The following is a 17,725-nucleotide window of genomic DNA, read 5'->3' on the forward strand; positions in this document are numbered from 1 at the left end:
TACTTTTTTTACACATCTATTTAATGCTACCATATGAGAAATTTGGAAAATACAAAGATCAGCTTATTCATACATTTAAAAACCTTTGAGCATTTACCCAGAAATATAAAAGAAAGAGGTTATACTGTGCATAAGGAATTATTGCGAAAGGGATAGAGAATTGCAGAGAAGTGACAACATCCATTGCCAAATTATTGTGTTGTGTGTATGTGGGGTGGGGGTCTGAAGGAAAACTGTTTGACCAACAGGTAACGACCGCTGGCATAAAAAAATATTCCCTTAGTGGCTGTGTTTTGCAAATATAACAAAACTGGACACAAGCCCCTTGCTGATTTTCAAATCATTCCCGGAAAATGAAGTGGGGTGGAGGACATTTCAAGATATTTGTGTTTACATGCTTGGACTATCTGTAAATGGAAGAGGAATGGATAGTTTGTGATGATGACTAAAACAAAATACCTACCTGCATAAGATTTTTTTTCTTCTTATTGATTCCATCTGGTTGAAAAGATCAGAGTTCACACATGTACACAAACTGACTGTCTGCACAAATTCCAAAGGCAGAGATGTGCTTTCAAAGGGTAGTGCAAGGTGTCATGTTGCTGGTGCGTAACGAGAGGCAGAGCTGACGATGACCGACAAGGTGGGAGTAAAGTAAGATTCGGACAAAAGTGTCAAGACTAGTTTAAATAGCACCCTGCTGTGGAAGTTGCAGCTCCCCTTAAGCAGACTAGCCCCTCGGCTCACCCCCGTCTGCAGCTCAGGAAATCCTTATGGACCCAAAGGTGTGCTTGGTGTCTGGATATGCCCGCGCTAACCCAAGATGGTCGCACACTCGTGCCAATGTTCGTCTGATCTACAACATCTTGTCTGTGCACAAAATAGGTACTCTAAACATTTGTTGAAGACAAGGAAACCTCAGAGACCACACATCAACATAATTCCAATGCTTAAAAGTCTACCGAGAAGCTGGGAAGGGGAATCAGGGGAGGGACGTGAGGATATAAAGAAAGAGACAAAGGTCAACAGTGCATTCTAAGCACGCTCGCCACGGATTCGGCGGGCCAGCTGGATGTCCTTGGGCATGATGGTGACCCGCTTGGCGTGGATGGCACACAGGTTGGTGTCCTCAAATAGTCCCACCAGGTATGCCTCACTGGCCTCCTGCAGACACACACGCAGACCAAATACACATTTTGATACGTGTGAAAACTTTAAGAATTATAATTAAACGGGACTCTAGTCCCAAAAAATTCTCGACAATAATACATAGTATTATGATCAATATTGCATTTGTGGAATAGGAGTTACACAGTAAAATCCAAAGCATATGAAACCATTAAAAATTAGAATAATCTGTTTCAAGGTGCCCATAAAACATAATTTCTACTAAATAAGCCTTAAAACTACACAAAATGTACCTTATTTTATGTATAATAAATGTGATATTATATTGCAATTAAGGAAATAAACTGTACTATATAATTAAGTCATTTTATTTACCTTTGTGATGGTCGATGTTGTTGCTTGTTGATGAGTGACGTTGCCGTGCTTTCTCGGCGATAATACCCTCACACACTGTCCCCTACTAGCGAGTTTTTCAACTTCTATTGTCTTGCTTAGACAACACAGAAACACCCATAGCCACACGTAGCAATGGTCGACTTAGCATACTGGTACTGGGACGCTAAGTCACACAAAAGCACACCTGGTTTGTGTTTTTCGATTATCTCCTTCTGCTCAAGCGTAATTTTGTTTTGTGTCCTCTTCGGTTTAACACTAGCCTGTAGTGGGGTCTTTTTCGGTCCCAAAAAAGCACGAGTATCCACTCCATAACAAACCACGTCTGCACTGAGTGCACTCAAAAAAAGTGGGTGTCGAAAAGTAGTCGGGCACCCACGGTGGCGCGGTTCGGCCATGTGGCTTGGTGTTCTTCCGCCGAAAACTAGTCCGCCAGCCATTGTGGCGCTCCGTGTGTTTCCCGAAAACTAGTTCGTATGCAAAGATTATATTCTCACGAATTTAATGTTCGTTAGCTAAAGTGTTCCTAAACTGAGGTATCACTGTACTGTGATGACATTTTCAGTTGACAAAAAGTGGCAATATGGCCACCCTCTGAGATGGATCAAAAAGAATGGATTTTGCTACTTAATTCATATTCCACAAATGCAATCATTGATCAATACACACACACACACACACACACACACACACACACACACACACACACACACACACACACACACACACACACAAAATATTATATCATATAATACGGTATATAATATTTGTGTTCAGATGAGTGAGGGTGCAGCACCAACTATTTTCAGACCCTCCTACACACTATCAAATGACTTTTTTTATACATAAACGAGTACCATCCAGATAGTCTGGATTCTCGACACATGAAAAAACATCCTTGGCATTGATTGAGTAAATGAAAACGAGCAAAAACATTTTTGTTTACAAAATAAAACAAATACAAGAGGGCATTTCAAATAAAAACTGAAATTTGTTATATTGAGAAACCGAACTAAAACTAACTATACTGAAAATGTTCTTTGCTTTTGTCTTTGTCAATTGATTTAATACACTTTGGGGGTAATTAAAATATATATTTTAGAATGTTAACACTCTGACTACCAATATTTTGAAATTATAAAACCGATCGACTTTTTGACGGGTTGCGCTATTCCGACAATGACATGTCACCTAAAATGATCCTTAGTCACTGCTTGAACCACTATAATAAAGGTTTTATAGTATATTTTAATGAAAACGATGTCGTACAAATAAATGACAAAGAATTGTCGAGTACTTATTACCCCATGGGGCTCTTGCGTGCAAGGCTAGCTGTTGAAAAAAAAAAGAATAAATAGCTGGTGAAATTAAAGAGAATGGGAGAAGACTTTGCTGGAGTGTACTTTGAAGAAGTAAATCGGAAGTATGGCCATACAAAACAACTTCCCAAAAAAAAGAATACAAATTTGAAATTATTAGAACTAAACACAAACCTGCAGAGCACCAATGGCAGCACTCTGAAAGCGCAAATCAGTCTTGAAGTCCTGCGCAATCTCTCTGACCAGGCGCTGGAAGGGCAGCTTGCGGATCAGCAGCTCCGTTGACTTCTGGTATCGACGAATCTCTCTCAGAGCCACAGTACCGGGTCTGAAAAACAATACCAAGCAGTCTGTAATTAGTTACTTTAAAACTCAACACCCTCCAAAGCCGTCAGACAAAAACTTTCAACATGCAATTGTAATGTACTAGTTACTGTATTGTAATGTTCTTTCTAGTGTATTGTAATGTTCTTTCTCTCATAGCTATGCTGGTGAAATGGGAATTTCTCCATTGTGAGATTAATAAAAGTTTCCTATTAGTACCAGTCTGGTGAGACTGGTACTAATAGTACTCACAATAATGCTACATTGCCCAACACTTCAAGTTTTGAGTCCAAAAATAAGATATTTGCCCTGCATTCAGTAATGTAACCCAATTTCTCCAATCTCACAATATGATTGACGATTTGCCACATGATGATTCAAATTAGCTGCACAGGTTACCTGTAACGATGGGGCTTTTTAACGCCCCCGGTTGAGGGGGCACTCTTGCGTGCAGCCTTAGTGGCCAGCTGCTTACGAGGAGCCTTTCCTCCTGTGGACTTACGGGCGGTTTGCTTGGTACGAGCCATGATGAAAAAGTATCAACCTGGAAGAGGTATTTGAAGTTAGGAGTTAGAAATCTCAGAATTATTTTGTTGAAATACAATTATTCACAGCTCCGCATTTTGGCTGGCGGAATTCCTTATTTCCCAACAACTTGGGCTTTGAGAAATAAAGTCACCAAAATGGATTTATTGTACCTTAAAATTTGTAAGAGAAATTCAGAAGCTCAATTGCAGTTATGCTTGCGATGTCATAGGTCATGTATTTTTGTATGAGTTGATATGACATCACATAACAATTTACCATAGGAGTATCAACAATTTTTTTTTGTCTGGGGTAACTGCAGGGTTACGGCTTCCCCCTGACATTTATTAATAATAATACATTTTATTTCAAGCGCCTTTCAAAACACCCAAGGACACTTTACAATAAAAACAATAAAACAAAGCACGTAACAATAAAACCATAAGTAAAATTATCCAGTAGTATTATTATCCATGACAATTTAATGTATAGATACAGATTCCAGCAACAATCATGAAAATTGACACACACACACACACACGCACACGCGCACGCGCGCACACGCACGCGCGCACACACACACACACACACACACACACACACACACACACACACACACACACACACACACACACACACACACACACACACACACACACACAAAGGACGTCCACCAATCAACGTTGGCTTTTACTTGCTGAGAACCAATGAGCTGTAATGTTGCTGTCGTTGGGGGCGGGGACATAGAATTATTGTTCGCCTCCGAACCTCGGGATTTATAGCCGCATATGAAACGTTTAAGGCTATTAACATTGATCCGGACACACGACATCGCCAGCTATCCACCGTTTCAAAAACTATCACGAGAATGTAGAAAACATGCGTGTGTGCCATTAGATCTTACTGAACGATCGCTGAAGCCAAACACATGATAAAAATAGCCGATGAAAAGAACACATACGTCGCCGTTTAGAAGCACCGAGTCGTTTTCCGCGCTCGCGATGGGGGGGGGGTCCGCTTAATCATAAACCTTGGAATTAGACGATGTTTTTAAAACAGACTGAAACACAATCTCGATCAATTTTACACACAACTTGCAAAGAGCGTTTCTGTATTAATAAAGCTCACCAGATTTCACCCACCAAGGGCAATTTAAGCGCCGTTTCCAGCAGCGACTCGAGCGTGTTGTTGCAGTGTCAGATATTTACTATCTCACACACAATGGAAGCGCGACGAGCAAAATGGCGGCGTGTCAATCATGTCTCCCACAATGCAACTGCCAACGAGTGTGAACAAACGTTGCAGTCGCACTTTATTTACCTCAAAGCACCAAACACCGACAAACCCACTATAATTCCGAACCATAATGACATATATTATTGTTGCTAGGTATTTTATAGACTGCTTAATTCGTGAAACAACACCGATAAAAATTGTGGGCACGTCGGTTCGAGGAATAGTAACTAAATTGAAGGCAATGCTCGTCAAACGTAAGAATCACTTTTTGAAGTGGAACCAGATAAAATCCTAAATAACAGATTGGGTGATATATTTCATTTGCTTGTACAATCATCCTCATTGTTTTCTGTCAACATGACAGAACTTCTCACCATTTGGAAGAAATGTGTAATGGCCGAAGAAACGTTTCTTATGATTGGTTCCATTTTTGTTCGTTTTATTTGTTTGAAGTATTCATTAGTTTAGATTAACTTTAATTATTCTTCATTATTATTTTAAAACGAGTTGACCTCAAATGTAAGTTGAGTGTTGATACAAATCACAGTGGCAAAGCAGGCAAATAGCTGTTTTTCTTAAAAATCTAATATCTAACAAATATTGCACGATTTACCTGCGTAGAGGGTTCACTGTTCGTAATCCATGCCATTTTATGAACCAATATACTTTTTTAAACATCATTATCATTCAAAATTGAAGTGAATACAAGATAAATATATGGGTCATCCAAAAAAATTGGAGATATTTCCGGTCCCTCACAGTCATCACATTTGTAATAATATATACACAAAATACATAATTGTGCATTTATGACAGCATGGAACAAAATATTACTGTAGTAAAAGCGATTCTGCAATATTTTAAAGAGCAAAAGGCTTTACTAGAATTAAATAAGTATTTTGGTTTGTGCATTTACTTTGCAATATATTATACATTTATAATTACATGTATTGTCTGTTGTCAATTGTCTGTCTTTTTAGCCACATTATAAGTGCCTTGCACGCTGGGTCCGAGAGGACAGTAATTTCATTTGTGCTGTATGTCATGCATATTAGCATACAGTATTTGACAAGAAAGCTGACTTTGACAATATTTTAACATATGCGTATGTTGGATTGATTTCTGGAACAGTGTGTTGCCAAACACATCTGACAAATAAAATATTAAAAACATTCTAGTGATGGTGGCACTGGATCAAATTCTGATTTAGTAGTAATTAAACAAATAAAGAAAATGTCGAAAATAGTGAACAAACCAAGAATTTTGGTGCTGAATTGTCTTCCAATACTGGAGCGAACCAGCCATACTACCCTGAGAACGCCCGATCTCGTCTGATCGCGGAAGCTAATCAGGGTCGGGCCTGGTTAGTACCTGGATGGGAGACCGCCTGGGAATATCAGGTGCTGTACATTGGCAGTGGGTAGGTCCTATAGACCTACACGGGTGTAAAGACGACCCCGCCATCCACGAGTCTCCGGAGCCTCTAAGGCGGTCTGGTGGCGAGATCCACCACCTTTCCGGCAGCTCCTATAGGAGTAAACCCGAATCAATCCGGTAATGGCGCACCTAAGGCGGTCTGGTGGCGAACTCCGCTACCTTTCTGGCAGCTCCTGCGACCATACTGACCCCTTTGGCAACACAAAATTCCTACTTATTTCAAACCGATAAACACGTTAAGGCAAAAATTAGTGAATCCAAAAGATAGGCTACCAAATGAAAAGCGAAGTAATGTAGTTTATTCCATACATTGTAATAATGAAAATTGTAAAGAGCACTACATTGGGGAGACTCAACAAATTCTCAAAAAAAGACTTTATCAACATCGCAGGGATAATACAAGTGGGCCTCAATCGGCAGTACATTTGCACCTAAAAGCTAGCAACCACTCATTTGACGACAAGGAGGTTAAAATCTTAGCGAAAAAACATAGATGGTTTGAAAGGGGGGGGTAAAAGAAGTGATTCTTATAAAACAACTAAATCCTTAATTAAACCGGTCTGGTGGGGTGAGGTTCAATTTGGATCGTTCATACAATAGCCTGCTTAGGCAAAACAGGTTAGGCAACATTCGTAATGCTGATGAGGTGATACCGGTGGGAGTGGGTCAAATAGGCCAGTCGTTAGTCAGGAATGTAGGAACAATCAGTGGGGCCACAGGGAGTGGTCCTCTGCTCCCCCCAACCTGAGAGTAGGGACCTATCATAGCTGTGTCAGGCACCGCCATGGCTGGACATTAGGGATATATAAATAGGGCCGATACGACCAGTCAGACTTTAGTTCGCTGACGAAGCCTCTTGGATAGGAGGCGAAACGTCCGAAACCTTCAAATTTGTACAGATGACGGCTGAAGAAACCTTCTCATCGATGACCCCAAAATTGTATCAGCTCAGCTGTTCCTTTGGTCCAGTCAGCGAGGTGGAGAGGGGGAGCAAGCTGCATAGGCGACAGCCTGCTCTCCATAATACACCGCCCAGGCACACTGTCCACCGGGACAGTCATCCATGATCAGCCATGACCGATGGAGGCCGACGACGACTGGAGCAAAACAGAAAATGTTCACTGTTGTTGTCGCTGCAAAAATATTTAGTATCGTGGGCCTCCTTAGGACACAAGCTTCGATCTTGGACTTTGAACACAGCTTGTGTGGGGTTAACAAGTTTCCTCATGCTTGCTGTGGCTCTCTCTGTGCTCTGTGATTGGCTGGTAACCAACTCAGGGTGTACCTGACCTCTCATCCAATTAAAATGGGAAGGGCTCCATCTCATTGATGCTAACGAGGGTCTGTGTGTCTGTCTGTCAATATCTTACTCTCTCCCTCTCTCTATCACGACTGTCATGACAAAAGACACATGAAGAATTTTGTTTTTGGGGGGGATTTTGGATTGAAAGAAAGGTGTGCATCTCTCTCCGTCCAAAAGTTACTGTATGATGTCAGTGTGTGGTGCTTAATGTGTTGGGTAGACGCTAATTGTTTCAAATAAAGTAATTGCAACAACTTGGGACTTGCCAGTTGCAATTAGGACCTGATTGGACCAAGGCTCAAGTGAATGACCTTTAAAAGTGGAATGAGGAAGTCACTGCAGGGGTGGTGGGACTGCCTGGAGAGCAGTGTCACACGTGGCCTGCTGAAAACCGGTCAACTGTTGTGACTTCAAACAAAGAAAATTAGAAAATCCTGGATCTAACTGAATTAACTTTTCATTATTTTTCCACCTGGCTGGCTGTCTCGCCACATAACGACTGTCACCTTCGGCAATTAGGACATGTAGACAAGAAGCAGGAAATATGCAGCATCACAGACACAATCTTAAGTGCTAGTTCTGAAGAGGTTTATTTATTTCATATCTAAAACTTCAAGGACCCATTAGTTTCAGACAATAATTTCACATTAAAGTACACAGCGCCTTACTTTTGTCTCACGTGAAAAGAGGCTTCATGTAAGGCAAGAGGAGCAACATCTGCAAGTGGTATACTGGGTAAAACTTACAGAATACAACCGGTTGGTTTTTAATATAATTGAAACTCCATTGGGGCAGTACCAAATGAATGTACAGTACCATACATCAGTTTTTCAGCTGAAACATACATTTCAAGAATTAACTACCGTGCATAAATTGTTTGTGTAATCGTTTGTGTAAATTACATTACGGTAGCAGTAAAATAATTTTTCACTGCAAGAAAAATTATAATTTTTCCAACAAAGTAGGATCAACATATTTGTCATTTTAGAGGAAAACAATCTCAGCTTTATTAATGATAGACCAGGTGTTACGACCAGATAAAGGTAATGGGAAATTGAAATGTAAAAAGAAAGAAATCTCTTTATAGCTGAACCTTATATTACCTACCTTGTTTCCTTTTTATTTTGGTGTATGCGAGAACTGCACTGCGATGCTTGGTCCCCCTTATAACACAAGTACCAAAACATTCCATGAGAAGTACAGTGATACCTTGGCTTCCGAACTTAATTGGTTCCCAGACAGAATGTGTAAGGAAAAAGTGTGTATCCCAAACATTAATTTCCCATAGGAAACCATTAAAATGAGAATAATCCATTTCCAGGTCCCCATAAAACATACTTTTCTACTTTATAATTTTCTAAGCCTTAAAACTACACAAAATATACCTTATTTTTTGTATAATAAATGTGCTATGGTATTGTAATTAAAGAAATAAACTGTACCGTATAATAAAGTTGTTTTATTTACCTTTGTGATGGTCATTGATGGCTTGATGGAATGGAGTGGCCATCTTGAGGAATGATTCCTTGTAAGCTTTGGCAGCTTTGTCGTCAGAACTGGCTGCCTCACTGTCACGGTTTGCAAGGTGGTGATGGCGGGTGCGGATCCCAAAAAGCAGGCAGGAGGGAGCAGGAGGTTGTTTGACAAATTGTATTAAAATAAAAGTCAGCAGGAACAAAATGTAACACATCAAAATCATCTGAACAGGAAAAAATACAAAGTATCAAAAGAAGACCAAGTGTAAAAGTCCGCCAAGTTTAAACAAACACATGCACAGCATACACAATGCATGCAACAAACAATGAAGCAAACAATGAACCGACACCGGATGGTCGCGCCGGGTGTCCCCCTAAGTGTCAGTGATTAAAACGACCAGCACCTACGAGGCTGCAGGCAGGGCCGACGTCGCCACCCGTTGGTCGCCAATCTGATCGGGACGACCAGCACCTGTGCAGGCGGGGCCGACAGCACCCCCCGTTGGTTGCCAACCAGATCATGACAGTACCCCCCCTTCAAGGGGCTGCTTCCAGAAGTCCCAACAGTCTCCCATGGTGGAGACGGCAACCGCTGCCTCTCCAGCATACGGCGGGCGGCGGCCTGATGGGAACGGGACTCGGCCAGGGGTGGACGAAGACGCGGCACGGATCGTCGTGGGCGTGAGTGCGATCCCTCTCGCACATTCACGCGACGGCGCATGGCTCAACGTGGACATCGAACTGCCAGGCGCAGAATGGCACCCCGTACGGCCATATGGGACCAGGTCTCGGCCAGACGCCGACGTGGCCGTGAACTGCCCGGCACCGGGGAAACGAGACCAGTCCTGAGCCGCTCCGGGATCCAGCGGTGAGTGGGGTCTCGGACTGACGTTGATGCGGACGTTGCACGGCTCGTCATGGATGAGACTCAATTCGTCATGCACGACGACAGCGTGGCTGGACGTGGGCGTGCACTGCCAGACACCCAGTGTCACCCTGGACGGCCACCTGGAAGGAGGTCTCGGCCGGACGTTTACGTGGACGTTACGGCTCATCGAGTGACACAATTCAAACTCGACGAGGCTTGGGCTAACGTGGACGAAGCATTGCCAGGCACAGGGTGGAAATGAGACGGGTCCGATGTACCTGCGGGATCCGATGGTTGGTCGGTTCATTGTTTACTGCATGTTTGTTGCATGCATTGTGTATGCTGTGCATGTGTTTGTTTAAACTTGGCGGACTTTTACACTTGGTCTTCTTTTGATACTTTGTAAGTTTTCCTGTTCAGATGATTTTGATGTGTTACATTTTGTTCCTGCTGACCTTTATTTTAATACAATTTGTCAAACAACCTCCAGCTCCCTCCTGCCTGCTTTTTGGGATCCGCACCCGCCATCACCACCTCGCAAAACGTGACACTCACCATGACGAATGACACTATGAATCCCTGTACGATGCTTAAAGTTCTCGAACCATCCGTGGCTAGCCTTGAAATCATCAATGGATGACGAACTTCCAGGTTGCCTCTTGACGATATCTGAGTGAACTTGCTATGCTTTCTCTGCGATAATTTTACCTAGTTCCTCATCAATTGTGTTATGTTTAGCTGGGTTGATAGCTTTCTGCATTATGTGTATACATGGCTGGTGCAGGCTATTTGCGGAGCCTGATTGAAGGGATTTTAACCTTGCAGTCTACACGCCTTTGAAGGGATTGAAGGGATTTTAACCTTGCAGTCTACACGCCTTTGAACTATCAATAAAGTTGAAACGAGTCCAAATTTCACTGTTTTCGATCTATTTTCTCACTCTCTCTGTCACCTGCCTATCAATTTTTATTTGCAGCTCTGTGTTTCTGTAACCCCCCAACTGCTGCTTTCTTGACCAATCATGTGCGGCTTGAATCTATTTGATTTGCAGGTGTGTCTGTAACCCCCCACCCCACTGTTGCGTTCTTGACCAATCACATGCGGCTTTAACGTAGACTGGAGGGTATAGAGGATAAAGTAAAGGTGGCAAAGGCCAAACAAGAGGCCTATAATGACTTGTATGCTCGGCTGGAGAGCAAGGAAGGCGAGACTGATGTTTACAGGCTGGCGAGACAGAGAGACAAAGATGGTAAGGACCTGCAGCAGGTTCGGGTGATTAAGGATAGAGATGGCAATGTATCAACAGGTGCCAGTAGTGTGATGGCAAGATGGAAAGTGTACTTTGAAGAATTGATGAATGAGGAAAATGAGAAGGAACAAAGAGTAGAAGACGTGACGGTTGTGGACCAAGACGTAGCAAACATTAGCAAGGATGAAGTGAGGAGGGCGCTGAAGAGGATGAAGGGGGGAAAGGCACTCGGGCCTGATGATTCTTGGAGAGGTGGCGGTGGTGTTCCTGACTGGGTTATTCAACAAGATCTTAGATGGTGAACAGATGCCTGAAGAATGGAGACGAAGTGTACTCGTGCCCATTTTTAAGAACAAAGGAGATGTGCAGAGTTGTACTAATTACAGAGGAATAAAGTTGATGAGCCATACAATGAAACTCTGGGAAAGAGTAGTTGAAGCTAGACTAAGAGCAGAAGTGAACATTTGTGAGCAGCAGTATGGCTTCATGCCAAAAAAAGAGTACGACAGATGCAGTGTTTGCTTTAAGAATGCTGATAGAGAAGTACAGAGAAGGTCAGAAGGAATTGCATTGTGTCTTTCTAGATCTGGAGAAAGCGTATGACAGGGTGCCGAGAGAAGAGCTGTGGCATTGCATGAGGAATTCTGGAGTGACGGAAAAGTATGTCAGAGCGGTCGGTGCAAGACATGTATCATGACTGTAAGACAGCTGTGAGGTGTGCTGTCGGTATGACTGAGGAATTCAAGGTGGAGATGGGACTCCACCAGGGGTCAGCTCTGAGCCCCTTCTTATTTGCAATGGTGATGGACAGGCTGACAGACGATGTTAGACAAGAATCTCCTTGGACCATGTTTGCAGATGACATTGTGATCTGTAGCGAGAACTGGGAACAGGTGGCGGAGAAAGTAGAGCTGTGGAGATATGCCCTGGAAAGGAGAGCAACGAAGATCAGTCGCAGCAAGACGGAATATATGTGTGTGAATGAGAGGGAGCCAAGTGCAAGAGTGATGCTACAGGGAGAAGAGATAAAGAAGGTGGAGGATTTTAAGTACTTGGGGTCAACTGTCCAGAGCAATGGAGAGTGTGGAAAAGAGGTGAAGAAGCGTGTCCAGGCAGGCTGGAGCGGCTGGAGAAAAATGTCAGGTGTGATGTGTGATAGAAGGGTTTCAGCTAGGAAAAGTGTATAAAACAGTGGTCAGACCAGCCATGATGTTTGGACTGGAGACAGTGCCACTGAAGAAAAGACAGGAAGCAGAGCTGGAGGTAGCAGAGCTGAAGATGTTGAGGTTTTCTTTGGGAGTGACCAGGTTGGATAGGATCAGGAATGAGTACATTAGAGGGACAACTCATATTAGAGGCTTTGGAGAGAAAGTCAGAGAGGCCAGACTGAGATGGTTTGGACATGTCCACAGGAGAGAGAGTGACTATATTGGGAGAAGGATGCTGAGCCTTGAACTGCCAGGCAGGAGACAGAGAGGAAGACCGAAGAGGAGGTTTATGGATGTGGTCAAAGAGGACATGAAGGTAGCTGGTGTGAGAGAAGAGGATGTACAAAACTGGGATAGATGGAGGACATTGATTCGCTGTGGCGACCCCTGAGGGGAAAAGCCGAAAGGAAAAGAAGGAGGGGAATAGAGGACAAAAAATATTCAGCTGCCATTTCCTTGTTAGAACGGGCTCGTTCGTGAACGACACATCACTCAATGTGGCGCTCCATGTTTATCCCGTAAAATAGTTTGTATGCCAAGATTAAATTATGGTGAATTTAACATTTATAAGCCGAAAAGTTGGTTAGCCAAGGTATTCGTAAGCCGAGGTATCACTGTATCTTGAATGTGTTTGAGAAAATGTACATAAAATGGCACTGTCACAAAGCACATAAAAATACAATGACACCCACTATTTTAACTGACGTTAACCCACATGGATCTCCATCAATTTCACACAGCCGCATTCTTAAAAGACAAACATGGACACAGTGTACTGCCTACCTGTGTGCATACTGGTGGCGGGAAGGTGTGATGGCGCTAAACATCCATCTTTCTCCCCGTACCTTGTGCTGACATATTTAGAAAAAAATGAACAGTGAAATACACAGAACTGTTCTGTAAGAGTGCATGCATTTCTAAAATGCAAACCTTATTCTTCCCATTTTTGTTCAAACCAAGCGGCCACATCTAAAAAAATACATCAGACCCTCGTACTATATACTGTGTGTGTATATATATATATCGCACATTGTAAAATATTAGACATTTGTGAATCCTGTTTTTACTGTTTTTATCTGTCATTGAAATAAATTTATGACTCGTGTTCAGGAGGACAAAACCTCCTGTACATTCAGGACTTTTGTTTAAAAGCCTTACTGTTTCCTTTATAATTTGTTAAAAAAAATCCAGAACAGCAAAAAGGAAAAAGAATGCGGTACAACAGTCCAACTGTCCTGCAGAGGCTGATCGACCATAGCTCACTCAGTCTTTTTTTGAAAGAAGATTTCACAATTCCCCAGCGGCAGAGGTTTCATTCGGTACATATCTCTGTTTCTGGCCTCTGGATACCCAGGTCGGTCTGGAGGAAGGCTCCCTGGCCTAACGCGGTGGAATATGCTCTGTTGTTGTGCACCAGGTAGGAAGTAGAGCCGCTGCGTTTTTGAATGGGAGCCTGGGGCTGAGGTACTGGGTGGTAATCGTCCAAGTTGTCGTAGTGGGATTGCGCTGATTTGCCACCGTGTTTGAGATACGTGCAATCTCCATCCAGTTCGTCTTTTCTGTGGCCGTAGAGAGGCTGCTCACGCATGCTGTGCGATCGTTCAGGTTTGCGATGAGTGAGCTGTTCCTTGAGAGTGGGTGGCTGATCTTCTGGACTGTGACAGGTGTTTGTCGTTTTATTTTGGCTGTGGTGGGGATCAGCATCATGGCATTCATACCACGAGTGGAAGCTCCTCTTGCTTGTGGTTTCCTGCCGGTGTGCGGACAGGCTGCTGCTGCTTTCACCAAGCTTTTCACCTGAGCTCTCATGCTTGGCCTCGAGTGATGTGCTGTCATGCTGATGGGAGAGATCGTTCAGCGTTGCAGGAACGGAATCAGACGATTGGCATTTCTTGGTGCTGCTTTGCTTTGTCAGCCTGTCCGACTTGTCTCCTGTTGGAGCACATTGGGGGTGCTTCTCACTCTCCAAACATATGAGGACGTTGGTGTTCGAGACCATATGTCTGGACTTATAGTGGCTATCTTTGCTCTCTGTTGGACTTGACAACGATTTACCAGGATCAGACTTACTGCGCGAGTGTAGGGTGTCATAGCCAGCTATGTCAACTGCAGTGAATGAGCCAACATTGTCATACTGTGAGAGCACGGGACCTTTAATTTTTTGTCTGGCTCTACTCTCTCTACGGATAGACTGCATGCGCAGACATTCTGACTCCTCAGGGTCCCAAGAAAGGTAAGAAGGAACTTCCTGGGCACTGTGACTTGGTGGCATGTCCCTGCTCACAAAGCTGTGCTCCTTTCCAGGCGGGAGGACATTGCGAGCGAGGTATTGGTACCCTGTCATCTTTCCACTGGGTCTGCAAACAATGGTCGGTGAATCTCGACAGGCTGAGTGGACATGGCGTATTGGGATGGTGCCATAAGGGTTAATATCACAATGAGGGCCCTCCAGAGGAGTGGAACCAGAGTAAGGACTGTAGCGGTACTGCACTCGTCCATTCTCAAAATAAGGCTGGAGTTGAGTGACGTGATAGTCGGCTTGCGAGGACTGCTGTGGTGGCTGCTGGTAGGGTTTGCAGTGATACACAGGTCGGTGGTAATAGAACATGTCATCCGGAGGAACTTCAGTCCTTTGGATGGGTACCGTGCGGATTGGCGCAGGAACGTGGAGCGAGTGCACTCTGCGAATGGTGGGATAGCCGTGGTTTCTGTCATGGTTGTAACTCTGATGTCCCAGAGTCCCATAAACGCTCCGGGTGTTTCCTCTCGCCTTGAGAGATTGGTGGTAGGACCGAGGGCCTAAAGTGCTGTATCTACCGTCGACTCTGGCACTGTAAGGTATTTGAGGTTCAGATTTGGACACATACGAAAGGTGTGAGGGAACACTGTTAGGTCTGTAGTGGTGTGGAATGGGCTGTGAACCCATTGAAAGGGGCCTCTGGTGGTAGTATGCAACTCCCAAAGGCTCAATGATAACAGATTCACCTTTAAAATGGTAAAGATGTGCGGAGGATTTACGAGGCGAAAGAGGATGGTGAAGAAGAGCATCCCCCAGATGACCACCAGCAGAAGTCTCATCAAAGGTATGGTAACAAGCTTCACCCTGACTGAGTGCGGCGATTGCCAGTTTGCTCTCTATTGTGCGAACTGGAGGAGCTGGGGGTGTGAATCCATCTGGGTCATTTTTCGAAAACTCTGGGCAGGACTGCTTTTCCCGTGGTCTATTGACATGCACAGAACTGATTGGTGCCACTACTGAATTGGTCTTTGGTAGCAGTTGAGCTTGTGACTGATGCGGGACCTGAAGTTGGCACTGCCGTTTTGTTTGTGTTTGATGTTGGGAATGCGACAACATCGTCTTTTTGGCCTTTGAAGTTGCAGGAGGTGGCTGCTCTGATGATGATGATGGGGGTGTCGTTGGAACACTGTTACTAAGCTTTGTGTATTCTTTCGGCTTCACCTGAAAAAATGACATGAATGTTAAGCTATATCAACTACCACAAAATGGAAATAATCACACATTTGCACGTGTAAATCTTGTCCGAAAACAAACAATAATTATTATAAACATGGAATTAAGATTATTAAGTAAGTTAGTATCGGATGGATATTTAAGCTTGGGGTGTCAAATTCAATTGCAGACCAGTCAAAAAAAATCAAATCACACGGGCTGGCTATCTGGTGTTTGGCTGGCTAGTTAGCTGGCTATCTATTAGCTATCTAGTGGCTAGCTAGCAAGATGGCTGGCTATCTATCTGTTGGCTATCTATTAGCTAGCTAGCTAGATTTTTATTTATTTAAGTTATTCCGGGTTGAGTGATCACTGGCGCATGTGGCTGCCACTGCTCACCCACAGAAAAACTGATCAAGTGACTGTAAAGTGACGTTGAGAGTTTTGAAAGGCGCTTACAAATGAAATGTATTATTATGATTAGGTTGCGAGCTAAACTATACATTTAAATACTGTACACTGTGCTCCAAATTGTTACGTAAATTATGTTTTATGTATTCATTTCTTCCTCGGACTTGGCAGACTTTTCAAAGTATTCTATGTAAATAGAACTCAGCATCAATTTTCAAGTCAGCAAGAAATTGACAACTTTTCTTATTTTGTAAAGGTTTGGTTAAAATACGATTCCAAATTATAATGTAAAGGTCGTAATGAACTGAAATAATCAGGAAGAGAATAAATAATAGGAATTTGTATTTGCTGAAATCTTGAGCATCATCAAACCAGATCAAATTACACTTTAACATGGGATCTCTTTTTGATATTGGCTTTGCAAGTCTTTCATCCATTGCACTTACATGTGGCAGATATAATGTAATTTCCGGACTATAAGCCTCGACTTTTGTCACAAGCTTTCAACCCTGCGGGTTATGCAATGATGTGGCCAATTCATAAATCTTTTCAAATGGCCGCCGATGGCGCCCGAGCACTAAAGGTAAGAGTGAGACAAGGCGAATATATGTGCCGAGGAAGACGCAAGTTTAATGTAACTACGCCTGTGAATCGCGCATTTAAAGTGGCCCTCCGAGTTGAATGGGAGGATTGGATGACGAGCGGCGAGAAATTGTTTCCCAAAACTGTCGGTATGCAACTTTTGCACAAGCCTGCCAGTGGATCCTGAAAGCGTGGAGCAGAATGTGAAAAAAAAATCAACCATCAACAACGGGTTTCGAAAAGCCTGTCTCCTGCGTGACGGAGAGGACAGCACTAGCTCGGGAGTGACTTTACCTCAGGATGAAAGTGACAATGTCAAAGTCAAAGTCAGCTTTATTGTCAAATATGTGACGACAAAAGAGAGAATGAGAGCGTGTGTGGCGAGGAATATCTGACACAATTCAAATCCAACAGTTTCAGTTTACAGAAGGAAGATGAGGACGGCTCTAGGCGACTTGCTATGCTTTTGCAACCAACCCTTTTTGTGAGTGCTAACGTACTTCTTCTGTGTCTAATTGAGTTGGTATATTTTTGTACACAAACCTGTTAGGGAGTGCTAATGTGCTTCTGCCATGTCTCACTTTTACGGCATTTTTTTTTAACCAACCCTGTTAGGACTGTGTTACTACCGTAATGCTTGTTGTGTTATTGCCGCGTTTTGAAGGAAACGTTAAGGTATATTGTGAAAACTTTGAAAACTTTTTCGGTGTACCGTATTTCTTTATAAACACACAGCTTATGTATGTACAAAACGTTTTTTCCTTTAAAAATGGATTGGGTGGGGCTTATAATAAGGTGCAGTCTTTAGTCTGGAAA

General features: G+C 43.2%; 2 protein-coding genes and 1 pseudogene across 6 annotated transcripts in view; 1 reads left to right on the top strand and 2 right to left on the bottom strand.

Annotated features, from left to right (window-relative positions):
• h3f3c (H3 histone, family 3C) lies at window positions 1-4,967 on the bottom strand. 2 transcript variants are annotated; one of them, XM_089017397.1, is made up of 4 exons: window positions 4,818-4,967; window positions 3,564-3,708; window positions 3,015-3,168; window positions 1-1,164 (listed from the first exon to the last, which is right to left on the bottom strand). In XM_089017397.1, the coding sequence occupies exons 2-4, from the start codon at window positions 3,689-3,691 to the stop codon at window positions 1,036-1,038; spliced, it is 411 nt and encodes a 136-aa protein (XP_088873523.1). In that variant the 5' UTR covers window positions 3,692-3,708; window positions 4,818-4,967; the 3' UTR covers window positions 1-1,035. The 2 variants fall into 2 exon arrangements, with proteins under 2 accessions (XP_088873523.1, XP_088873524.1); XM_089017398.1 differs by having other exon boundaries at window positions 4,832-4,951.
• A 1,250-nt stretch (window positions 4,968-6,217) lies between these two features.
• On the top strand, window positions 6,218-6,337 carry LOC148886111 (5S ribosomal RNA; annotated as a pseudogene).
• A 1,900-nt stretch (window positions 6,338-8,237) lies between these two features.
• arhgap32b (Rho GTPase activating protein 32b) overlaps window positions 8,238-17,725 on the bottom strand; it is a 162,847-nt gene continuing 153,359 nt past the window's right edge. For all 4 annotated transcript variants that reach the window (XM_089016424.1, XM_089016422.1, XM_089016421.1 and 1 more), the window contains one exon: window positions 8,238-15,925. In XM_089016424.1, the coding sequence (XP_088872550.1) occupies window positions 13,778-15,925 (2,148 nt within the window). In that variant the 3' untranslated portion in view covers window positions 8,238-13,777. The remainder of the gene's footprint in view (window positions 15,926-17,725) is intronic.

This window comes from Hippocampus bargibanti, linkage group LG16, assembly GCF_051943395.1.
Source record: "Hippocampus bargibanti isolate YZ-2025 linkage group LG16, ASM5194339v1, whole genome shotgun sequence".
Lineage (NCBI taxonomy): Eukaryota > Metazoa > Chordata > Actinopteri > Syngnathiformes > Syngnathidae > Hippocampus > Hippocampus bargibanti.